The sequence below is a fragment of the Colias eurytheme genome, chromosome 11, assembly GCF_061535395.1.
Source record: "Colias eurytheme isolate Ceu_HAF_F1 chromosome 11, ilColEury1 Martin Lab GWU primary, whole genome shotgun sequence".
Classification (NCBI taxonomy): Eukaryota; Metazoa; Arthropoda; class Insecta; order Lepidoptera; family Pieridae; genus Colias; species Colias eurytheme.
The window spans coordinates 8,764,906-8,792,398 of record NC_142990.1 but is presented as its reverse complement, the minus strand read 5'-3'; the positions used below and the strand labels follow the sequence as shown (position 1 = coordinate 8,792,398).

Genomic DNA, 27,493 nt, shown 5'->3' with positions numbered 1-27,493 from the left:
CGCGGGGGGTGTCATTCAGCGCGTGAGTTCTGCGGATTTTTTAGTCGCCATGAAGCAGTGGAGCGGAGAGCATCGCGCTTATGCTATTGAGGCATACTTTTCGGGTGATTTCGCTGGCAAAAACACGCCGTCGGTTTAATAACCATTATCAAATTCATCGTTTAAGAGATGGACCTTCGATAAATTTGATACAGTCGTGGCTAGCAAGGTTTAGGGCTACAGGTTCAGTCATTAATAACCCTAGGCCGGGACCAGCACCATCAGTATCCACGATAGAAAACATTAAACTTGTTATGAATTCTGTAATTGAAAATCCTCGTTTATCACTTCGCACACGTTCGTCGATATTGGGAATTCCTAAATCGTTTTTCAGGTCATTATGTGAAAAAAGGTTAAGCTCCATCCATACTAAATTCAGATTATTCAAGATTTGCTACGGCTCATACTGCTAATGTGTCAATGAATTCAGTGCGGCAGTTATTTCCTGAAAAGCACATATCCCGAAACGGCACCATCCCGTGGTCACCCAGGTCACCAGACCTAAGTCCATGTGACTTTTTCTTGTAGGGCTATCTAAAAACTGTGGTTTACCAATCAAATCCAACAACCATAAGACAACTGAAGGAAAATATCCGGGCTGAAATAAACAGAATTCCCAGTTCCCTTTGCAAACAAGTTTTTCTCAACATGCGGAATAGATTGAGGAGTGTGTGAGAGTAGAAGGGCGGCATTTGGAAAATGTAATTTTCAGAAGATAAAATCCGCACTCGTCTTCTTTTGACTTTAATAAAAATATTTTGTTTACAAATAATACTTCTTTTTTTACAAGCCCTCAAACATTGAAATCTGCCACTGGACACCCTGTATATAGTCTATGCGCTAGATGTCGTGCTTTATGTCGTGTTTCGCTTGGCAAAAGTCACGCACACTACTGTAGAAGTGTCAAATTTTTCCGGTATTTTACTGTTGTTTTTCTAAGTAAATATTGTAAATTATTGATTAAAAAGGTCGAACGCGCACACATTTCATTATAGAGAAGTGATAAAATGATTAGTTTTAAAGAAATAGTGTCTGTGTTAAGTGTTTAGAGGTAATCAAAAATGTATGGAGGGACGGTCGGAACATCAACCTTAAGTTTTTGTTATATATATATTTTTTTAATTTCTTTGCAAAAAGTTCTAAGAAAACATTTTTTTTCCTTTTCATTTACCTGGTGGAACTCCTCGAACGACTTCAGCGCTGAATCCATCGCCAGGGATTAGTAGCGCTGCGCCCAACCATTCGTTCTCTTCCAATCGTATCTGCAAACGTCATATTAATATTAAAAATCGAATTGTTTATTTTTTTTTTGTAATAAATGGCTGTGTAATCCGGTAATTTCTACATGTTTGAGTGGTGCGTACCTCCCGGCCGTCAGCGCGGTACAGCTCGTCGGCGAGCGCGCGCGCGTGCTGCACGGCCGCGTCGAGCAGCTCCGGCGGCAGCAGCGGCGCCAGCAGCGCGCGCACCTGCACCGAGTTCAGCTTGAAGCACGCCGCCAGCGCCGCGCGGACTTCTTCGGCGGTGCGGTACTCGCCTTGGATCAGACGCGCTACAATACACAAAAATCTATGTTAAAATATACTTTCGTAATGAAATTCAGTAAATCAAATATGAAATTAAGCTATCGAATTCAAAAGATAACAAACGAAGTAATATTTATCCACAACCATCATTTCACTCACATGCCATTTTAATTATTATAACGTAAACGTTAGATAAAAATAATAATTATTCCTGTAGACTTAAAAAATTATTTTAATGGCGAATTACACAGTATAAGTTATCTATAATTATGCCCTATAGATTTAAATATTCCAAATTCCAACAGAATAAAACACTTTCATTACACACTTTCACAGATTTCCAGCCAATCAAATATAAATAGCAACAAAATATGCACTAACCGGCTTGATGCGTGCGCGCGAGGTGGCAGTCGGCCGCCAGCTCGAGCCCCTGCCGCTCGGCCCAGGCGGCGAGCAGCGCCAGCCGCGCCGACAGCGCCGCGCCCCACCGCGCGCTCACGTTGCTCGGCTCCGTTACCAGCTGCGACATGACATATTTTAACGTGATAACGTTTTTAAAATCGTTTTAGTCGGGTGACATGTTCAGAAACTTGTGTCACACCAAAACCTCACGAGCGCGATCGCAGGTATAACGAGAGAGAGACGGACCGATCTCCCGTCTCATCTCGAGCGCTGCCACCAATAACACGTTATCACGTAAACATCTCGATCGTAAAACTACTTTACAAACAACCAATTTTTTACTAAATGATATTTATACAAGTTTCGCTAAGTGACATTTGTTGTGTGATTACAGTTTATATTTTAATTTCTTTTTTTGAATGGTTTACTATGACCAACACGAATTATGAGAATTTTAAAAAGAATAAAATAAAATTCTATCACGTTGCTGATTAGATCCCGCTTTTTGATCGAATTGTTTCCCATTATTAAAAATTTCTCGCTAATAAATCATTTGAATGCTATAAAACTAAATATCAAACACGATTATGTTTTAAAAATCATAAAAATTTAAATATGACTCTACATATACTCTTATTACAAACAAATCCATTTTTAGCAAGTCTAGTGTAACAATACCCTTTTAGTTAGATATTCTACAAAATGTATCGTAAACCTACCTTATTAAACGCAATAGCGTTGATAAAATGGAACAGATGCGAGAACAGCTGTATAGTGAGCGCCGCGTTCACCCTGCACCTCCTCAGTAACACCATAGCCGCGGCTAACGCCTGCAGTACGGGCGCGGTGGCCTCCGTGCCGTCCGCCAGCGCGCCCCCACCGCGGGCCAGCTCGCCCACCGCGCCGCGCAGCTCCTCCGCGAAACAGGATACTAGGTTACTGGAATATGGAATTGTTAATTTGAAAAAAAAAAAAAGACGGGTTGCTCTCCGGGAGTGCCGGCAGAAGTGAAAACTTGATTATTAACGTTGAGCATGTTTGATATCCATCCGTCTTACGCTTTTTCAATCAGGTCACGTGTCCTGACGCGAGTTTAAGATTTTTTAACCAACGCCACTAAAGAAGTTTTCACTTCAAAAATTGGTTGTGTGTAAAGTCGGTTCACTGACGATAGTTGAACGTGACAACGTCTTAAGGCCGATTGTGCGTCTTTGTCGTTCGTTCCGCGCTCTCGCTTGCACTTCAAGCCTTACATGGAGCGCCTCAGAGCGAGGTAACGCCGCATAAGTCATGTTTTTTCGTGCGTGCAGCCGGCTCTATGGAATTATAAGACGTTGTCACGTCAAAAAATAAGTATAATTTTATGGAAATCTTTGGGCCTATGTCCTTTATGACGTCCTGAAAGGCTGAAACGAACGAACGAACAAACTAAATTACCATAATACAAGTAAATTTCATTAACTATTACACCCGTTAAGCCGAGGCCCATTCTCATACATCATACATAAAATAAGTTCCACTTACTAACCATTTGAACAAAAAATCTTTAACATTATATACAAGTTTTAAAACACATTATGTACGAAAGTATTATGTATATGTTGCATCAAAATACGAGTTTTCTTGAGGTGGATATTTAAATACAACAAAAAGAGCGTGTGTGTCGACCACACGTGTCAGAAGTAAAACTTCTTTGGCACTGATATGTTTCACTTCAAAATAAATTGTATTTTAATCAGTTTAAAATATTTATTGTAATTTATCGCCCCTTAACTTAACAACGATAAAAAAATATGCAAAATATACATAAGTAAATGATTTGTTCTAAAGAGAAAGTGTATAAATTTTTAATTTACTAACCTGAATGCATTTTGTACTGTTGTAGGCAATAACTCCTGTGCTTGAGTCGAAAACGAAGATATGTGTCGGTCACATTTCAGGAAGTGCAATAGTTCACTAGCGTTCGCCATCCAAAACGCTTGAGCGGCGGAATCAGTGCATCGTTCCTGCAAAAATATTAAAATATCAATACAGTATAAATATAATAGGTCAGAAACTAAAGAAAACTTAAGATTTATCTACTGGTGTCAATGAAGCAACTTCTACTAAATATTGCAGAGCTTTACAAAACTTATTTGACCTAAAAATACAACCTTCCATAAATCTGTAAGAGCTCAAGATGTCGGGTGTAAATATCAATATATGTGAGCCAAAGTAGGGCGTGACAAAAATGAGATTACCTGAACGGTGGCGTGTATGAGCGTCGCGACGTGATGTAGGAAAGCTGTCAATTTGTGAGCTCTCTCGGTCGGCGTCAACTCGGGCCGATAGTGAGTCGAAGCGCGATATCTAAAATGAGTTTATCAAATATTAACACGCTTACTTTTGTGTGACAATTTTTCTCTGGTTCGGCTGATGATTTGCCTTTGAAACAAGTACATAATGTTGAAATTCTTAGCAAAGGAAAATAATTTGAAAATTTATTGAAGCATCTATAATGATATTTTATCTTTAGTATTAACTCAGTAAATAAAGTCACTAAAACTTAAGTTAACTGGAAAAATCGTTAGGAAAGCAGCATATGCACCAAGGACGAAAAATTCCCACGACGTCGCCCACCCACAGATAATGAACTTAATCCTAGAACCTCTTAACCTGTCCCATCACTATATCAAAAACAAAATAGTACTGAAAATAATATCTCCTGTACTTACCTAGCGCACAAATACAGGGTATAAACGGGCGCCAGTTTGAAGGCCGGTGCGTGCGGGTCGAGGCGCGTGATGACCGCAGCGAGGAACTGCGCCTGCCCCGCTTCTGGGAACTCCAGTACGGCTGGCAGTATCGCCTCTTGGCCCGGCCGCCAGCTGCCACTGCTCCTAATTGATGTTATACCGGTTTTTGTAGTAGGAGGAAAATGATAACAGGCTTATTCAATTCAATTCAAATATATTTATTTGCTCGTATATGGTTCATAAAGGTGTTACACAAAATTTACAGAGTGTACTTACAGAGTGTACTATGCGATAGAACTAAGAATAAGATCGATTCTAAGCCACTTTATGGCGTCATAGGTCAATTCAAATGATTTAATAATGTAAGTTAAGCAATAAAGAATGTTTGTAAACTTGATAATAGAGTCAAGAAAAATATCGATACATAATGTAAACCAATACATTATTGAAATGCTGAAAGGATTTCTGATTAAACGTATTTTTTTTTTTTCAAATAACATTTGACGCGTATACGATGGATAATGATCAATGAGGTTCCTAATTCCTATATGTATTATTGTTTTATTTTACGCAAGTATTGCATGTAGAAATTAATTACGGTGGGAAAACTCCCCGTAACTACACTCGCTGTAAAGTGTTCGGATCGTCGGGATAAATGAGGTAATTAATAAATCGCGTTAGATCCGTTACAAAGTTTATATTTTCCAAATGTTTGCAGAGTTTAAAATAGGCTAATTAATAATTTCTAACGCAAACATCGGGGAAAATAATGATTATTAATGAGGATATTTTTAGAATTGATACTATCCTATAAGTACAGTTGATTTTATTGACACATCAAATTAAAGTTTGTCTGGGTAGGTACATCATATCTATACTAATATTATAAAGCTGAAGAGTTTGTTTGTTTGTTTGTTTGAACGCGCTAATCTCAGGAACTACTGGTCCGATTTGAAAAATTATTTCGGTGTTAGATAGCCCATTTATCGAGGAAGGCTATATATTATCACGCTAAGACCAACAGGAGCGGAGCAATGCGGGTAAAACCGCACGGCACAGCTAGTTATAGATATTACGTACATGACAGACGGCTACTAATACAATAAACACATATTAAAACCATAGTAAAGTATATCTAACTTTAAACTACACCGCTACACATTTGCATATGAGTTAAATTTCAATTAACGAAATTCTGTATTATCCGTTCGGATTTGAAAGCATTGATTTGATATCTTCAATCTATGAACTGTATTTTGCCGAACAAATTAATATCGGCCCAATCAGACTTTTTTTATAATTGCTTATTTTGGAATTCAGACATTTATATGAATATTGTAAACTTAAATATGAAAAAATACATAGGTATACTAGGTAGTTGATAAAAAAACTACTGTCAAAGTTACAGAAGAAGAAGTAAGAAATCTACTAATAATATGTTTCCCAACTTTTGTACTTTGCCGAGTGGTAACATATTGTCAAAATTATAAAGCAAAATTGTAAAGTTTATCCCTTTGTTAAAATTTCTGTCCAAAAATATGTTATTTTTCTAAATGATAACGAGGTTTCAATACAAAATATCTTTAACAAAATACAAAAGGTACAACTTTTAACAAAGGTAAAATTTTCATAAAGCAATTTATTCAAAAGTACTTCAACTACAAAGTTTCAACGCGCGTTGCCTCTAATTGCACTATTAAAATTATTTGAGAGCCAATGCCGGGAGAAAATACCTCGTCCTTAGTTAGCTCTTATAAACTAATATTCAGGACGAAATAGTGTATTTCAGATAATCGATGATATAAATAACACAAAATTTTGTATCGTTCGTAATGAAAGAAAATTCTTTTGGAAATGGAATGTGGAAATGGTTCTGAAAAAACATCTGCTCCCGAAAGTTACATTGATTATCGTGGTTTATATGTATAACAAGAAAACCTTTCTGCTAAGCCGGTGATCTCTTGTACCTTGTAAATTCATTTAGCGGACCCGTATTCGGAGTAATTTAAGAAAGTTTGCCCTTAATCTCATGAGAGTAGGAAACCTCAGGCGTGGCGGGAGTACTGAAACTTCTTTACAAATATGTACATAAATTATTTCCGTCGACGATAAACGTTATACATAGATATAGTTATATATTTTTAGTTTTGCTTTTTGGTTTTTCTATAAATACTCGTCTTGTAGTATCACAATACCTTTCAATAGTACTTAAACCGGCCAAAAAACAGATGATATTATAGACAGCAGGTTAGAAAAAACATTAATTATTACAACATCTATCAAGCACTGCGCAACATTCGTTACAATAAACATACATACAATATCAAAAAGAAAAAACGTTAGCAAAATGACAAATAAAGAAATAGCAAGCAATGGTACCTGTTTTCGTGTCCTGAGCCGCCACTTTTCGCGCTGCATATACTCTTGGTTTCGACATTGCCATCTAGATCGAAGGTCGTCTCATAGTTATCCTTGTACTGCGAGTGCGTGCGCGACTGGTCCTGCTCCGCGTACACGTTCGAGTGCTCGTCGCGTACGTACTCGTCCTTCGAGTCGGACGCCACGAGCGACTCGTTGTCGAGCTTGAGCGTGTTGTTGTTGTACGGCTGGTGCTCGTACGCGTACGTGTCGTGCGAGCCGGGGCTGGCCGCGCGCGGGAACTCCGCCTCGTTCGCGTTCGCGTTCGCGTTCGGGTCCGCGGCGTGCTCCGCGAGCGAAGCGGGCGACATGGCGCCGCTGTCCGCGCCCGACCTAGCGTTCGGATAGACAAGCGCATGTTCCGTGAGCAGTGACATACATGCAAATAAAACGATGAACGACATACGGCACAAGCGTTCGGATTAAACGAAATAGAAACAAAAATATTAATGAGTGTTCGTGTCGTGATACTAAGTTGCTGTACTAGTAGTTTTAAGGTGACATCTACACTTCTAACTATACAACATCGATAAAAAGTTTGATGAATATAATAGAAAAGCGCACCTGTCGTATATCGAGCCGGAGCCGTAATGTTGCGACTGGGAGAGGTTTCGGTTGATGAGGTTCTCTTGAGCGGGGTCCACGAAGCGGAACGTGGAGACGCGTCCGAATTTCAGCAGACAACCGTGCTAACGAACATAAAACATATAATTCATTTCATGTTTAATAGAGACAGACTACGAGTGGACGGAAAATAGATTAACCACCTACACTTTTGCCTATTACAATGATATTTTTCCCATGATTATCCACATTGACAAAATACGTAAGACGTAAGCGTAATGTATTGTGTACGAATTCAGTAGCGAATAGTGTTGTAAGGCAGCGATTAATTGAATTTATAATTTTAATAGTTCCTACTACGATAGACTCGAAACGCAAGAGGATTTACCCAGTATATGAATAATTATTATATCCCAGTAATAGCAATTATTTACACTAATAACACAAAGCTAGTAGTTTGAAAGTCATCCTGAAGTATTAACATAATAATTGACCTATTTACATACTACCACGCATACACGCGTTCGTAGTCAGTAATATTGAAAATTGAATAGAGCAAATCTTAAAATCATAACGTGAACGTGTGTGAATTATTAAATCAGTAATTTTAAATAATTATTCATGCCACATTGTCGTTATAACCCACAAAGTTTAATTCGTAAAGCACTCTCTAAAGGGATGGAGGCTAATTCTGAATATTTTATGAAGAACCGCTCTACATTCCCACACATTTATATTCTCTTAGCATTTATTTTGATAAACACCAGCAAACCCCCACACGTATTGATTTTGAGTAAACATATTACACGCGCTAAAAATATAATATGTTGAGTTTTTTCAGGGTGTTAGGTTCCATACACTTTGGGTTTTTTTTATTACGCAACATAAAGTTAATTACTTTAGAAAAATATGAATATGGTCCATCGTTTAACCTATTTATTCAGTGGAATTTATAACAACTAAGCAATTGCTTCATTTAGATTTTTTAAATTAAACACGTGCTGCCGGAACAGTGATCTCAAACAAAAGAATAGAATAATATACCACGACCGATTGCATTTTTCATCATTTGCCCTTGCATTCATCTTTCATCTTTGCTATTAAATGTTTTTTTAACTTGTCCATAATTACTTTTTATGACACTTTATTGTACAATACTAGAAATCAGAATAATTAGAATAACATGATGAAAACCTAAGTTTTTAGAGATTTATTTCAAACCTCTATTAAAAATTCAATTAACTTTCTGAACAAACTTCTATACAAACTGTATACATGCATTAAACAGAAAATGTTTTAAAATTCTAACTTTGAGATATTACTTGACCCCACACACAAAATTTATTTATAAACCGTTTCCAAACTTTCACGTTAACCCTGTAACAGAGCGTACCTAGTTTTGTTTATACAATTTTTTGAACATAAGTACTTTTCATTCATTCACTCACAGCCAAACTCAAAGGTAAGTGAGTGGGTGCATTCACCATACCACATCACATTTAGCCGCGCAGTACACTCGTTTACGCACACGTGCACGTCCGTGTGTTGCGGCGTCACCGTGCAGCCCTCTGTACCCGCCACCATGCAGTGCCGCAGCTATATCGACAACCCACTCACAACCCCACCTACTCACTCATTCACTCACTCACTCACTCACTCACCCACCCACTCACCACACCACATTACCTGCAGTCTCGCAGTGTGCATAGTCCTGCGTCCGTTCACATAAACGTGCGCGTCCGTATGTAGCGGCGTCACCGTGTAGCCGCCGCCCTCAGCGCCCGCCACCACGCAGTGCCGCGGCTGGATCGACGGCCCGTACAGCTGGAGTGCTGTGCCGTTGCCCGAGCCAACCTATCAAATAAAATAATCAATTGTTTGAACTGGCTTTACATGGTATGGCACGAAATAATAATCAAATTTTGATAACTTGTCTTGACACGGAAAAAAATTACAATTGCTTGGTTGCACCAGTTTCACCTATTTTGTCACAGGATAAAATGTAGCCTTGATTTAAAAAAAAGCTTGCGATTTGTCGAGCAGTTAATGAGTTGAATTTTTCTTGTGTAAAATAATATTATTGTATAGGTACTTGGTATATAAAGTAATTATCCGAACCATTGCTCTCAAAATAAATAGTTTTGCCCATTTACACTTTTCTTTTATGCTCCGCATTCCGCTTTTATTACTGTATCTATCTATGAAAGCGTTTAAAAAACTTGTCATTTTTATTGCTATTGGGCTTCCTGATATAGTTGCACTTGACTACTGAATAACTGTGTAGTATAAGACAATATCTAAATAAACACTAAGCCTAAGCTACATACCGATAAACTTATAAAAATTCACATGAGAAGAAATTGTACAACCAACATCAAAATACACAATAAGCCAAAGTATCTCTACAACAAATGTTTGTTGCTTGAGCTTTAAATCCGATGAACGATCATGTAAATTGTAAACAGTAACAGCTCAAGCTATTTACTCGTATGTGTACAAAACCACAACGTTGACCCCCGTATTTCAGTATTAAATTCTAAAACATATCACAAAATAAAGCGTTTCATGACAAATTGCGGTACGTTTTCAGCTAGATATAAATCGGCGAAGAATAAACTTTTATAATCTTCTTGAACATCTTAAATAACTGTAGTTATTCTAACATACATGTATGAAAGTAAGATGTTCCATATTGTCGCAATATGTTGTATAAAAAGAACAAATTCACACGATCGAATTGAACAAAAAACATTTTCTATTGTGACTGTAACGCGGTGATATAACTTTACACATACGAGATACAAGGAATTTTCGAATGCAAGTTGAACTTTTAATTTGCAATACATTTTCATCGTTGCATTTAGAGTGTAGTCATGTTACGAACTTTTTTTAAACTGAGTGTAAGTATATTCGTTTAGAAAAAATTAATATTCCTGTACTAAAGAAAAAGTTGCGAAAAATATTTTACAAAGAAAATATGATAATGCCATTGAAAACATCCACAAATATTCTTCGCACACAATGACCTACTTTTGAGCTTATATATTAAGTTGCCAGCAGCTAAGCTGGTAGCTTTATCACTGTTAATCTTTTGCTTTTGTGATTACTCTATGTTCTTAAAATTTATTTTGCATTATGCCATTTTAGAACATGTTGTACTGAATTTTGATAGCTATAATTTAATCTCTCACTCTCATCCGTCATTTGAAATGAAATATACCTCAAACGTCTACAATAAGCAAACCGAGGGAGACCCCTATATAACATTTTAAGCACCTGCCATCTCGATCCCGTCTTATGAATTGGCTCGAGACAAATTCGATTAAGATTAAGTTGGTGTAGAACTGTGTATAGTCTGCTGTACGTTGGCGATGTTATTTATATTCCACGTGAGAGGAAACAAAATTGTTAAAATATGTTAATGATGTACACGAGTACGTGAAACATTTTGCCGTAGCGGCCAATATAAATAGCTATCAGTTAAACAGCCAACCAGCAAAGTATGGAAGGAATTCCTAGCTGAGGAGTGTATTTAAATAAATTTGTTTATTCATCGACTGTAACGAACTCGTACGTTTTTGCACTGGGAAAACGTTAACATGCATTATTTTTCAATCAATTTAACACAAATGTGTATGTAACCTTTCAAAACATGTGAGTTATAGAGAACACTTTGTTTCAAAGTACAAAAAAGTTACAACTCACACAGAACAGTATAAATACATGCACGTCTTTTATCTTTGGCTCTTACTTTTTTGTTTCAAGCATCGCGTTTTGTTGTGAGAATCAAATTGACTTTGTGCACGTCTTAATAGGTTAAAAGATACTGCATTGCGCTCCGCACTATTGTCGTCTGTCGATAGACGGCCGGCCGCCGGATATAATGGTGACCCTAAGACGGCAGAGCTCGTAGCGCATTAATCAAATTAATGGCCCTGTTTTAACAAAACGTTAATCAACATGAATTAAGAAGAGGAAGCGAAAAGGTCCTTGAGCTTTCACTCAAGTAATTGTGCAAAATATAAGTGAATGAATTATCTAAAGCTTAAGAGGTTCTTAATTAGTTGCTATTGCTACTGCCTAAAAAACAAAAAACAGTAATTTTAAAAGCAATAAACATATTAATAACGTATTTGGATATTGAACCAAGCATATAGTAATATCAACCTCGAAGGACCATATTTAAACTTGCGCTGGCTTAAAAGTAAGAAATGCATGTTGTCGTATTTACGTTTCATTCTTTTCTTGAGATATCCAAATTTGTGTTGAACACGACGCAAGCAGAAAGTGACCGTTTAGACTTTATCTATAACCCAATTCTATATTATTGATTTCCTGTTCAACATTCGATCATTCTTTGTAGTAACTGCGACGAATGACGTTTTTTGCAATCCGATGTATTTTGCTACATCGAACAGAATATGTACTATTACTTATTTTAAGGTTCTACAAAATGTGTTTAAAAATGTTATTTTAAATTATAACGTACGTGTACGTATAAACCTCAAATAGAATAAATACAGTAATTTGATGTTTTAATAAATTTAGGGTTTTTAATTATAATGCCCTCAAAATAATATCATTAGGGTTGGGTCGGGTTGGTTACCCTGACCAATGCTATGTGAAATAATAATTAGAGAAGTATTGAGGTGAATGTAACCTATTTATAGTAATACTTTTTACTGTAATTTAGTATTACTATACGCACATAATTTTCCTATCTGATAAAAATGCATGTCAGATCTAAAGATGCGAAATTTTTAGTAACAATCCTGGTCCATGGTATCAAAATTGAAATATCTGCTGACAGATGAAAATTCTTTGTATCCGTGATACAACGGGATCCCTTCAGCCTGCAGTTTCCCATCCCATTCTCAATGACAACATACCCGTCTTCCGTTCTTTATCATCAAGCGGATAGAGCTTCAGAGATATTATAATGACGTAATAATTTCATAGGTACTAATCTTCGAGTTCCCTAGAATAAAATTTGTACTAACCTCCACAACATCAGTGATGCGGACCCGTCTCCCGTTCTCTAGCGCGGTGCCGTCGGGCGTCACCTCTATAAGCATGGGCTCGTTTCCGGGCCGCGCGCTCGAGCTCGCGTTCGAGCCGGCTTTCTTCTTCCTGCGCCGCGGCTGGGCGTCCGACGGCCGCCGCCGCACGTGGAACATTATAGAACCTGCACCATATAAAATATAGTTTAGCTATATCAACGATATCGTTCTGGGATGAAGAGCAATCGGTCCCAAAGCGAAGCATAGCGGGAATTCAAAGATATACGAGGACAGAATACTTTATCAATATATGGAACGTGATAACAAAATATTCTTATTCCCACAAAATTTCTCTGAGAGGGTACGATATTTGATACGTCGACCCAAGAGGCCGCTGGTATAAATTACATGCAATTTAAAAAAACATTTCCAAATGACACATCATAAGAAAGATAGGAAGAGTTTTTTTATAATGTTTTATTTTAGTATTTAGCTTAATGAGATAAATAAAAATTCAACATCTTCTGTTTAGTCTCTAAGGTTTAGTCTATGAGTATAAGATGATAAACGAGTCAGTGACTAATGCGCCAGCTGACTGGCAGCATAACCGGCTAATTGACAAGGAGCAGACTAAAGCAGATTATTTTTAATTTGGAGTAATTATTCCCTTGTCTACTCTATAATTATACAATATGTGGTTCAATATATTATCATTTCCGTCTGCGATTTACATCTTACGTCATACGCCATTGTCAGCATCTTTCTCTTAAAACAGTTCAACCAGTAATTGTCATTTCAGTAACTGCAAAAAGGAAAAGAGCTTTCGCCGATAGTCAATTAAAAGCGTTGCATTTATAACATTCCCCATCGTGGTCTATTAACAGCTTTGGAGTGTTTCATGAACTTGGAGGTGTGAGTGCGGTATGGCGCCACGCCCTCACCGTTTGGTACACGGCAGACGCCGCGACGGCAACGAGTGAGCGTCTCTAGTGTCAACATCATTAGTGTCGACTGTAGTTTTCCCGCCGCGTCTACTATATCAATCTATGGCCAAAGAGGGCCAAAGCAAAGGCGCCGTGACATGTGTGTAAATGTCACGCGGTACGTTTTATAAATCGTTCATAAATTGACAGTCAACGTTCAGTGCAGCGGCAATCAAAAAGCTTTTATATAGGAATAACATAAGCACAGAAAGTTTTCAAAACGTAGTTTCTAGTCTTCGTTTGATATATCTATGTATAAGAAGGACATTCGGGTGCCTTTTGGTTCACTGATCGAGTCTCTTGATGGACAAGTAAGTGATCATCCATCTGTGTCCTGACTCCTGCCTGAACGAATCTTTCTATGTTATAGTTCCCGCCAGGAATCAAACCCAGGACGCCTTGGTTCTGCGCACACGCTTTTACCATTTTATCAAGGAGGCGGTGACAAATTAATACATAGTAAACGTATAACGTATACGATAGAACTACTAATAAATATTCAAATTATTTTAGTTTTGACACGCGTCATAAGCCATAACCAATTTGTGGACGTAGTTCACAATCGATCTAACAAAGTACATAATTACTACATAAATACCCAATGGAGGTTTGTTTATGAACATAACTCCAGCAAACTATGTTTAATTCATGAAATTTCGTACTTCAGCTTCTCGATTCCGACCGCGATGGCCAATATTTACTCACGATGGTGGCTTTAGTTATCCTTTGTTAAATAAAGAATAAGTTTCTATTACACAATAATTTCAATTTTATATTACATCTATGTAATTTATATAAAGTTAGGGATTAGGTAGTAGATGCAATATTTTTTTTTTGTTTTCATTAATATAATAAAACATACTCAGCAAGATTGGATGAAGAGATATATTTTTTATGACACAGGTTCCTATAGTTATTTGGATAAAACACACTTATAATATTAGGCTCATAGCATTATATGGCTTCACCCTAGTAATTACCGACTGTATTATAATTTATAACGATGAAAGTAAGTAATTAATAATTTTAATACACTTAATAAAATACCGCTAAAAGTAACGCCACATAATAATATATTATATAGGAATTTATAAGTAAATTACCAAGTAATATCTCTTTATCGGAATTTCGTAGACGCGAAGTGAAGAATTTATTGAAATGCATTTCGATTCCATCACTCGTGGTTTCGAATCGACGGTCTAATTGCAACTGCCTTCGACGAACGTTGCTGTGTTCAATCGACAGAAATAACGTAAATATTCATAAAACGGTATGAGCCTGCGATAGCCTGCGTGAAAAACACCTGAGTTGTTTAACGTAATTTTGTCATTAAGCAAACTGTTTCTAGTAATAACTATGTAGGTTGAATTTATTGTTTTATTCAAGAAAATTCCAAAATTAATAATTTTCTAGGAAAATGTCACATCACACGTCACTGGATTTATTTTATGAGATTTTATTTGCAATGTGTATTTACAATTAACTACACGCAAAGCGAGCACACAATTTTGCACTACAAAGGCGGATAAATACTTACGAGAAGTGCGAATACATTTATAATAAAACACATTAATATGCAGAATATCATTGAATAAAGAGAGAGGTTAAAACAAATAAACGTTCAACGCTCGATTTTGGTGAGCCCCGTTCAATTTACCTGCAGAATAAATAATTAATAACTGCGTCGACATAATAGTTCATAAATCGAGGAATGATAGCATAGTTTTCATATTAGTAATGTGCGGTTATGGTTAAGAAAACCCTTATTATGTGCCCTTAAAGGTTCAATGGAATTTAAAAGAAATTCATACATATACATAGGTGATCTAAAATATATCGGTCAATCACAAGCCATCCCCCGGCCGGGCGCACTTTGCGTGTGCCGCTGTCCTTGCGTGACGTGACGAACATTCCTCTAATGGTCTAACCTGTTGCCTTACCTTATTAATGAGTTGATACATATTGTACTATACGACACACAGACGCACAGACCGCTAGAAACTTTCAAGTTTCAAGCCATGAACTGGCTAGCAAGGCCTATCTACCTACAAGTCATATCTCTGTTCTGTGTAGAGCTTACAAAGTTGATCAGAACGAAACGAACTGAAAAATTACGTTGTTAAAATATAAAGAAGATGTTAATAGAAAAACGTGATGTTAAACAGACGCTACGAAGTAAGAATAATGTTATTTCCATTATTTCTCGAGCGTCAAGAGAAATTAATAAATACATTTTTTCTTGATAGTAGGGGAGGCCAAGAGGGGGATTTTGGGATTTACTCGAGCGCGTCAGATTACTATAAGGGACGGTACCTTAGCTATTCATTAGTACCTCTAGTCAATATGAGCAGTTATGGTTGGTGGGTGCGCTCAGGGGCCCCGCTGGAAAATTTGAATAATCCATAATTCCCTAAGGTTGAGCTCGAATCGTCAGATTAGTGAAATGGGGACTTCTTATAAGTATTGTAATTAACCCCCCCATATATTAATCTGACGCGCTCGAATAATATTACTTTAATTTTTTACCCTTTCTTCATAGCGATTAAATCGCCACTTAAATCGTCAGATTAACGTAAACTTTTTTTCAGTGACGTCCTGGAGCATGCAAAATATCAATATCTAACGCGCTTGAGTATTTCCAAGCCAATTTTTTTCTTTTTTAAATTAAAAAAAATCAAAAAACCCTTCCCCACCGCTAAAAGTAAAAAGATTATAGGACCTTTTTTTCTCGCTATGGTCTAATCTACCAATTCTAATAGGTTCCCGTGACGCTCGAGTAAATCCACATTTAGCATCCTGGGCTCCCCTACTATAAATGCATGCTAGGATCTTTTAGAAAATTAGACACCGTAATAACGATTCATAATCGAAATATATAATATATAATAGTATAACCATCGTATCAGCAATAATTTAAATAAATAAATAAAATAATTTCATAGAACAAACTTATGACAAGAAGCATAATAATATAAGAGATTTATAGTCAAATAGATGTTGGCCGATTCTCAGAGAATCGGTCCACCCGTTTCGGAGGAGTATGCAGACTAACATTGTGACACGAGAATTTTATATATAAGATATAAATATTCTGGACATGTTCTGTTTAGCTTTTCTGATGGCAATTAAATTCACGAAGAAAGTAATAAATACGCCATCACTGATAATGACTAAGTGGGAAAACTGGCCATTACAATTGAAAATGCAACCATTTCGCTCGATGTTCACCTTTATAAATTTACCATTATTTTTTCGATATCACAACTCAATACAATAACTGTACTGATAGGGAGTGGCGTAGTTATCATTGTATGTGTGTAGGTATAAAGGACAGTATCTGATAGACTTATGTGTATAATTCTCTTGGGCACGGCTATGAAGTCGAACGTGGTATACCTATGTAATGTATTCGAATTGAATAGAGGTCGTTGGGTTTGTCGTATTTTATAAATTTCTAGTTCAGGTTGTTTTTATTATCAATGAGGAAACATTCTAGAAAAATTGATTTTATTCCATGTAGTCCTCAGTCATTAAAAAATCAATATTACAGGCGCGAATTGTGAAGTGAAATATTGTTTTACAACCCTTTTATAAATACGATAAGATAAGATATTATCTTAAGCCTCTCTTCTGATCTAACAATTCACCAAAAAATTTAATTTTGAAATCAAATTGGGCACTAGTCTGCCACTAGACTGAAGAAATTCACTACATTTATTTCTCAAGAAATATTCCTTGAATTAAATAAGACAACTCGTGAAACATGAAAACTAACACCGATATTTAAGTGGAAGCTCACAAGCGTTTCAAATTTGGCATTTCTTTAAGGGCTTTAAGTTAACAGATCAGCGTGGGAGAATCGTTATTGTATATCTTCTATAAAATACATAAAACAAACAATGGAGATCGATATTTAATAACTTATTTTCATTTGATAAAATACAAGAAAACTTTTATGGATTTAAAATATAAATAGATGAAATCATTTCCAACTACAAGTTTACATTCCACGTCGTGATAGCGTATACTTAAGTCATTAGAATAATTGAATTCGATTGATTTGAAGGCTAAGGCTTAGCCTTTTACTTTAAAAGGCGCTATTTAATTTTATGCCTATTTTATTGCTACGATTCAATTAAATATATTTTCTTTTTGACCGGTGATGGAGAAACTCGCAAAATGTAAATTATCTGTTCTGTCATTCTTGCCTGAACACAAACAAACGAAAATTCTGTTTGATTAGCCACGACAATGATCGATAGTGAACAAACAAATACAATGTGTACGGCTCGTTGGTACGGCTCTACGATTTGTTTTGTTTCCGCCATCTTTACTAACAAGTAATCTTTTATATAATATAACTTCAATATTAACAAATCGCTTTTTACGATTAATTGACAACAAACTTGACTCAGAATTATGTGGACGATCGGATGCAGATATGTGTGGAATATCGGAATTCGGATGCTGCTGATTCATATAAATCGTGAGTCAAATAAAAGTGTCGCGAGTCAAAATCTAAAGAGTGAAATCGAAAGTTTGTTCCAAAGATATCATACAATAGTAAAGGCCATTCGGGCGTGACCTTTCTAAAGGTAGAACGTGTTCTGGTTCCATACTGAGCATAGGGACGAGATGAAAATTCGTTTCGTATGCTCGTGAAGGCTGTTAAGGATCCTTTTTTCTCTTTTAACCGACTTGTAAATGGACTGTACTACATAAGAGACGCAGATTTTCTAAGATTACCAAAAATATTGGAATTGGATTAGAGACATTTTAAGTTTAATATCTAAATAGTTTTGTGGAAGGCATAAATACTGCGTAATATTAAAATTTGATCCATGTACGCCTAAACAAATAGAATCTAAAATTAGGTTCAATTTCCTTCGATCTAAAAGTATGTATGTACTTATAAACTATTACTTATTCAAAGGTAACGATTAACTATCATGATAGTATTTCATTATCAATCAACATAATCACAGTTGAACGTATTTATATTATTAAAGCTTGTGAAAGTGTGAGTATATATTTTTGTCTCGTTCACGCAAAAACTCATTCAAGATAACATCAGTCAAAGGCAGGAAGATCTCATCTCCTATTAGAAGAGGACAACGGCTTCTTGCCGCGAAGGGATAGGGGAAAGAACGTCAAGTACCTAGCTAATTGTTTAGATGTGGCGTGTGAGATGATGGATTGAATACGAGCTTCATATTCATATCCATTTTCCATTCCATATAGTTAATGGATAAAACTTTATCTAACATCGTTGAAACTCGCTATCACGATTCACGTTACACTATGAAAAAGTTTAGCATGTTGGTAACAACTTCAATATTTTTTTATGTTACTATGCTATGTTAGTAGGGATATGTCAGCTTAACCTACACATCACATATAATTTATCTCGGAGACCGAGTGGCGTACAGACGTTAAACGTTGTTATTAAATATTCACCACCCGTTGGAATGTGGGATTTGACGCTCAGTGATTTGAACGTTGATTTTCCATTTCAACCAAAATAAACTTTTACAAAACAAAAAGTAACACCGGAAAATTATATAATTCTTTGTAACTGAATTGTGAAACACTTTACAATGCTATCATTCGGACGCTTGTGTTTATTCGCTTTGAGGGTTCATTTTGAATTCAATGTCAACAGATCCTCTTAAGCTTAAGCTCTGCAGATGAAAAGTTATGATATAACTTGTTAAAGCTATAATAATAATTCTATATCAATGTTATAAGCTTTGATCGAGGTTTGATACGTGTCAGTTTATGTTGTTCATTGATTGTTTGTTTGACCTATTAAATATGGACTTATATTGTATATGCTAAGAAAATATTTTTGGGTGAACAGAGTAATTATATTCGGAATTTATTGGCTTTGTACCTTTTTCATTGTTTAAGAAATGAATGAAAACGATATAATGTAGTTAATATTTAAAACATAAGTTTATGCATATCTTAAACCAGGATTTCTGTCGAAATTGTTAGATATCTGTTAACAGATAAGATCATATTCTAGTCTACCTACTTTTACTATCCATTTCAGATGAAATAACTGGAAAAAGAAATGTAAAAGAATATTATGTCTAAAAAAATTTCATCGAAAGAACCATTCGTCAATCCCATATATTACAAGGGTGTGATTCGACTGGAAGAATGGAAACGTGAAAATATCGTATATCTTATACGTTATTGGTTATTCGATTGAGCTTCTTTGTGATGTTTTCTTTCGAAGTGTTACTTCAATAAAACATTATTTCCCAATCGCCATTGCTATGCAATTTACTTTCCAGCTTTATCTAACACAAGCTTAACCGGCAGCATCGCTTGTGGGTGTCCGATATTCACATAAAAATTTATTTTGTTATAAATGATGAAGTAGAAGAAATACCTAGTATTTTGTTTTTATGTGTACGTTAGAATAAGTCTCTGTACAAAACATGCCCTTACTTCATAAAACTTTCAATGCAAAATTCGCGACCAGGGCTTCGCTATTCCCACATATGGAATTTTCAATACAGTTTTCTGAAGAAAATCTCAATGGCACTTTTAAATCGACGAATTTCGAAAATTTCTAAACACTTATAATTCATTCAATTACTTAAAATTGAAATTGGAAACATGTACGATTTTTCTAATCGAGTTTAAAGTTATGTAAATATTATTCTACCCTCCACCATACATAAACGCAATTTAAGCAATATCCGATTTGCAATACGCTACTCATCTGCCATGGAACCAGCGAGAAGCGTTATCTAATACATCACATATCGGTTATGAAGCGAAAGTCAAATTTGGTAAGCAAAGTTGCATGTGGGTTAATAACCTTGTCAAATGGAAATTGTGATAGAGACGTTAGTACGGCCGCGTTTACTTTCGTCTCACGTTCTCGGCTACGACTCGAATACGGCTCGTTCTGCAATCCGACAACCTCTCCGCCGTTTGGATCTACATAAAACACGTTATTCGGACATAACGACGTTGCCACCGCTGTATTCTTTGTTTTCATCTTTATTGCTTTTTTAGGATGATCATTTCATTTCGCCAGGGGATGTGTCGGGTTTAATGTTACGCCAACGCGCGTGATAATAGGGATTGTCAACGAAATGCTTATTTCAATTTGTTGTTACGACAGCTCGTGTTTAATTTATGTAAAGCTCGAAAGCTTCAGAAACTGTTACATTGTATGTTTTATCGTTTATGCATAAATAGTACAGCTTAACGTATTAAGGAAATAGGTACAAAACTTAATCTGTTTTAAGTTCGTATGTAGACTGTAGAGCCACTAATACCACACTATAATTTACTATGAAGATCCATAACGGGTTTGTACTCAGATTGGAGCAAGAATTTATTAATACAGATGAAAGCATATAACTGAATGGCCATAGCTAGTCCAATATTATTGAACACGTGCTCATTCATAAATGACGTCCCTAATGACCGTATTATCGATAGCGATCCACGAAGCACACTTCAAACTCAATTTAGAGCGGAACAATGAAAGCATTTCATATAGGATATACCTTCCTGGGCCCTTGAGTGTAAGGAAAGCTTGTTAGGAAATATAAGTGTATATTCAAAGACGTCGTTCGCAACATGCTTCGCCTGTAAGAGTTTCTTGAATTCCTTATTGCTTCAGTTCATTACAATTTAGGTTTAATCTTACAACGATTCCAACTGAAGTCGTTGGTACTTGGTTCTTACTTTCGCAAGGCTGAATTTGCTATAAGTTTAGATTTTACCTCACGATAAATCTGTAACTATATTAGCCCGTCGCCTGAGGCTCTTACTAATGAGCGTAACGTATGAAGGTTAATTCACCAGCAAATACTGTAAGTAAAAAGTGTACGCTATTTCAAGTATATGGCATCGCATGGGCGCGGACCAAACACAATTTAGCTTAGCTTGTCGAGCCCGACACATTACCAGCTATTTGTCTTCCTAAGAGCTTTTATTGGGCCAAGTGCTCGTTCTCCTTGACATTTAGAAAATACGAATTTAGGACACTAAGTATAGGTGCCTCACTTCTGTATAGTATAGAAGAGGCAAGATTATTTTAAGCATTAGAAAAGTTTCGTTTACAGGTATGATAAGGTGCAAAGAGACTTTAATACCACTATTAGTACATGTAAAGTAGGCGACATTCCTTGTATTCTTGTTTTTGCACTCGTTTATTTAGTGTTGTGTCACTAGCTACAACAAAAGATTCGCGGTAACGGTATAGGTCAATTTACTCGCGCAACTTTTATGGAGCGACCATAAAAAGCTCTTTATAGAAGCGAAATAGAACAAGTTTAATCTCTGGACATAAGGAATAAAATTTGACCTTTCGTTGCCGATTAAAAACTGGCTTAGAAAGTTCCGAGGAAAGTGAATGAAGACAAGCGTAATGAGTCCCAAACAAGTTTGTAACTTACGAGTTCCTCAGTTTGGGGGATCGGTAAACGATCCTAAGACATTACGAACACTGTCAACTTTCGCGATATAAAACCTCCAAGGACGATATTATGCATATCGATTCGGCGAACCGACGGGCATCGAACCGCGAAACGAGTTAAAAATACCACCACCGGCAAACGAACCGGCATCTGCGAGCACACCGGTCAGACTACTCTGTACTCTGTTGTCACATGTGTTTGTTTACTATCGGCTGGCTCGCAGCGAGGCGGCGGGGGCGGCTGGAGTCGCTTTTGGGCGAACACAACACGTCGCGAACTTTTGAAAGTAGCAAGCGAACTTACGACGAATGCCCCAATCCATGTCGGAACGGCGGTCGCAGCGGGCGGCCCGCGGCGCCGCGGCTAGTCAACTGGCGTCCTGCCGCCCGGCGCCCGGCGCCCGCACACTCCCGTTCTACTATTCCTATTGTTCGCGGCGACGTTTCTACACAGCTCGCGGACATAACCGCATCTTAGTGTATGTGATATGATACATTGCCACCGCCAAGAAATCATGTTTGTATACTTAGTACAAATCATTATGATCGGTGAGCATTGTATCCTTTTGGGAAATTATGAACGTGATCTGTTTAACTTTGCTAAATATGTAATTCTATTAAAGTATACTCATATGCAAATAAGTTTTTGTTAATCAGACTGATTCTCTATTGATGACTTGATGTAGATGTTCTCTCGACTGGGATTTAATTATGTATTATTTAAATCCCAGTCCAGCAATATTTATACGAACGCGAACGTGATCTACGAATTTCCATTTATTATTACTAATGAATTTACTAAATACTTAAAATCTTAGATATGCAAATAGTCATGTTTCGTCATTCTGATACTCTTGTCTTGAATCTTTACACAGATATTTATTGAACTTGGCACCGATTACTCTGCCGCACTCACCACTATCATGAGAAGGCTTTATAGAGCATTTTCTCTTTTATACATACAAAACATTAAGTAACAATAGTATGTTAAAACCGCTCCAAGAAAACAGTGAGTTGCAGTATAATAAACACGCGAGCTTTTTCAATGCTCCCTACTCTTCGTTCTTAAGTTATTTTCACAAAAGATATATACAAGTATTCAAGTTACTTTTTCATGAGTTCCTTTTCCATATTCTATAGAACAGAATACATGAAACAAAAAATGTTCTAGAGATGCGTTTCTAAAAATGATAAGAGAGCCAAAGGCAACATAATCGGTGCTTCGTTAATTTTCAGCATTTATTAATCTTCAATATTAATCCATAATATTTCCTTCATTCTTATTCAATTTCTATTTTTATAAAAAAGTGACTTAGTGAAACACAGTGAATAAATCAATCAAAACTTTGAAAATATGCAACGAAGCAAGACGAAATTATTTCACGGAATGACATTAGAATTCAAATTAACTTCTGCCACTTAATGAAGACGTTATTTGGATTGGGCGCTAACTTTGGCAATTAACAATTGAATTAGATCAAAGTTAGATTAGTTTTCGCTTGTTAGTGCAAATAATATATTATTTAAAATACTTTTACTCTATTTACACAAACTAAAATAACTTTCGGTTTCGATAAAATCTACTGTAGTTATTACTTTAGTAGGTATACAAACTTTAATTAGCAATACCTTTGCTTCTTACAGTGCAAATGCCTGTATTTTAGGTAATTTTACATAGCATTCTCCTATATATCTAATATTCTAATATCTAATATATATTATAAAGGCGAAAGTTTGTAAGGATGTATGGATGTATGGATGTATGGATGTTTGTTACTCTTTCACGTAAAAACTACTGAACCGATTACAATGAAATTTAGCACACATATAAAGGGTAACTTGGATTAACACATAGGATAGGTTTTATCCCGGAAATCCCACGGGAACGGGAACTATGCGGGTTTTCCTTTGAAAACGCGGGCGAAGCCGCGGGCGGAAATCTAGTACAGTATAAATGCTTGAACTGGCGGCCCAAGGTTTCAATAAAACTAAATGCGGGGTTGAAATACAACCCATAATGGTTTTCTTCCATTATTTCGAATTTTAAAATACCTGCTTTGACTACATACGATAGAATATAAAATTAAAAATATAACAACTTTTATCAGTGACCAAACTACTTATGAAATTGAAATAAGGAAAGTATCCTATAGAATATTTATGACTTTGTATAATTATCAATGTTAGATTTATAAATATTCATTAGGGACATTCTGGTCTATAAATGAATTTGTCAATTTAAAGTATTTTCAATGAGAAAATCAATTAAGGATTTGCTGAAATTTTTCGTAATGAATGACGCGCGAAATCCTCTCTACATTAAAAATTAATAAGGTCACAGTTCTTGAGCAAGTAAATATATTCGAAATATACTAAACGCTGTGAAATTCGCGTGGTATGCTCATTAACTGAAGAGGCGATTGATGTTCATTAAGACGCGAAGGAGAGCCGAGTTCGAGGCCAATCCTATATTCATGTTTCATATCTTCACTGAGATAACTTATTTGAACTAATCTTATTAGCTGTTGCCTTCATCAACAATGTTAAGTACAGCATTTATCGCATCTTATACATACTGCTCTACAAAAGGTTTAAGTATATATTTATTTTTGAAGTGAATTTTTTTAGGTGCGTCGGCGGTAAAATTTCAAGTTTGCTTCAAGGCAATACCGTCACGTCATAGAGAAAGGCGACAATTTTAGTATCTTTAAATTTAGCCAAAGAAGTTTCACTTCTGACACGTGTGCTCGGCACACACGCTCTTTTTTTATTAAAATTTACTTTACAATACGCTGAAGTAGGCTGGTAGGACTGTGATATAAAATTAAAACTCATTCCGTTTATCAAAATAATCAAAACTGTTCTATGATAGAATTTTAGTTTTGTCATAAAAGTATACGTTTTGAATAATACCCATCATATTTTGTTACTACCTTTGAAAATAACTCATAACTCTCTAGGCTTTATAAAACAGAAACATTGACATTTATATAATATGAAGCAAAGCTTATAATCCCGGTAAAGCCCCCCTTATTTTGGCATTAATATGTAAGTAGCTGTAAACGGGCTTTGACGCTCTAGCATAAACTATTATTTGCTCGGAATTAAATGAGCATAAATACAATATTTTAAACATAATACAAATTATACATAGCTTTATAAATTCTATAACTTTTATAATATATGTATTTAATAACTTGGATATTTTTAAATAAAAAAAATGTGTGCGTGTACTAGTGTACACACGTAAGAAGTGAAACTTATTTAGAACCTTATTTTTCAAAAAATAATTTACTATTAGCAACTTGACAGAAATACGTCAAATCACACGTGGTAGGGATAAGAACAAGATGGCGCGTAACGGAAAAATGTCACGCGTAACGAAAAAATGTTACACTATATATTTTTCCAACCCCGATAAAGAAGTTTCACTTCAATAAAACAAAATACACTTTATTTAATTTATAAGTACATTAAAGACAACTAAGGTCCGTTACGTAAAAATTTATTTTAATGTGGCGCACGATTCAAAAACAAGTAATTTAGTAAGTACATTCTATTTAGTTGTTACGTCGATATCAAAGTAGAAAAAATCACGATAAGGATTTATATGTTTTTATTTTTGTATTTCATTTGTGAGGGTTTCGTTCGCGTCTCTATGACCAAATTCGATCTATGTGTCACAACTAACTAGGAGTCATTGTTCACTTAAACAACCCTTATCAACTGTATTATTCTCTTCGCAAAAAGTAGAAGCTCGGTTAAGTAGTAAGTTTCATACAATGTAATAGTTGGACAGTTAAGTTTTAGAATTATAATGACAATTTGCTTTTTATCTAATATATTGCCAGTTGAGTAATAAAATAGCTGTGTACCGACACCTGCGGACGATACTGCGATAAATACTAGTATTTCTTTAACTTGAACGTTAGTCTCATAAAAAAGGTACAATACTGCCAAATTTTATCAATGGTTTTGGAATGATTGATTAATTAGGTTCCATCAAATAAATGTGATGGTTTTCAATTGTTAAATACAAATTGATACACAATCCTGTAAGGTGTATCCATCATCATTCATCAAAACAAATTCAACCTTATTAATATGGCTTAAAATCGCATTTACAAAGCAGCAAAACTACTACCCTAGGTGTCCGGTATGGTCAACATTTTTCTCACTAATTGTATATCTAGCTTGACAGTATTGGCACCCTTTTCCTTTCTTCCTTATAATAAATACAAAATCCAAATTTTATTCACATTAATTATGATTTTTCTGAAGATAATACATATTTAAAAGACTATTGGCGATGCAAAGATTCTCACTAGCGCCTCTAGTGTCAAAATTGTGAATCTGTCTAAGAACGACACTTTGTCAGTTTTCGTAACGGTTAACGTCAGGGAAAAACATAAATATTAAATACAAATAAGATTTATGTGGCATTTTGTTGTTTAAAACAATAATTATGTTGTCAATAGTCGATGTAATTAATGCGTCTGCAGGATACACAAAACCAATGCGTTCTGGTGAAGAATTATTACGAAGTGGAATGGTGATTTCGGTTGGAAAAAAAGAGTATTATTATTATTTATTCCCGTATCTCCCTAAGTACTACATTGAGGAACGCAACAATATTTCGTATTTCTGCTTTTATTAGCAACAGGTTTCCGTATATAATCGTGATCCATCTGAATAATCTAAACATAACCTCAAAAAATAAATGCAAATAAACAAACAAAGTGTCAAAGTGTCGTTCTTAGACAGCTTCTAAATTTCGCCACTAGAGGCGTGCGGATAATCTTTGCATCGCCAATAGAGTTTTACAAAGGCTTTTTAGTTTTTTACCGCGGTGAAATCCCATTGCCATGTGACTGCTTTTCACTTCACGCGTGAAACCCCAAGCGAAAAGCTAGTAAAACTTAAAACATAAATAATAAATGAACACGTTACTCACTGCGGTGCGGGTGCGTCATGACGATCGCGAGCGGGCACTCGTCGTCCTCCAGTATGGACTCCGAGTTGTCGGCTGCGTCCACCTTGTGAATACATTTTGAATTAATTTATTATCTATGAGTATAATAAAAATAATAACAAAAATACATATAAACGAATATAGAAGCTCTGTATGATTGTATCATGCATGCAGCACTACATCATGCTTTGCGAATTCAGGGTTTTTTAGTGTCGATATCTACCGGCCTACTGTGTTTGGAAGTCGATTAATAAGGCGACGACTTTCGTGGTTGTTATACCACTTTAAACTCAAGCACGGCTGGACGGACTTTAATGATTTTCGGTTTGTTGTATTTGTCCACTTGGATTGGGATGATAATCGTTAATATACATAATTTGAAAAAGTAAAAAAAAAAACTATTCG

General features: G+C 35.8%; 1 protein-coding gene across 1 annotated transcript in view; it reads right to left on the bottom strand.

Moving 5' to 3' along the window:
- The window catches only part of cno (adherens junction formation factor afadin), a 73,669-nt gene that overhangs the window by 20,719 nt on the left and 25,457 nt on the right, over positions 1-27,493 (bottom strand). The window contains exons 9-20 of the mRNA XM_090106801.1: positions 27,071-27,152; positions 12,685-12,869; positions 9,371-9,538; positions 7,685-7,809; positions 7,082-7,453; positions 4,682-4,846; positions 4,208-4,316; positions 3,828-3,973; positions 2,687-2,906; positions 1,947-2,085; positions 1,404-1,591; positions 1,211-1,301 (exon numbers count right to left, since the gene is read on the bottom strand). Coding sequence (XP_089962927.1) covers positions 1,211-1,301; positions 1,404-1,591; positions 1,947-2,085; positions 2,687-2,906; positions 3,828-3,973; positions 4,208-4,316; positions 4,682-4,846; positions 7,082-7,453; positions 7,685-7,809; positions 9,371-9,538; positions 12,685-12,869; positions 27,071-27,152 — 1,990 coding nt within the window. The remainder of the gene's footprint in view (positions 1-1,210; positions 1,302-1,403; positions 1,592-1,946; positions 2,086-2,686; positions 2,907-3,827; positions 3,974-4,207; positions 4,317-4,681; positions 4,847-7,081; positions 7,454-7,684; positions 7,810-9,370; positions 9,539-12,684; positions 12,870-27,070; positions 27,153-27,493) is intronic.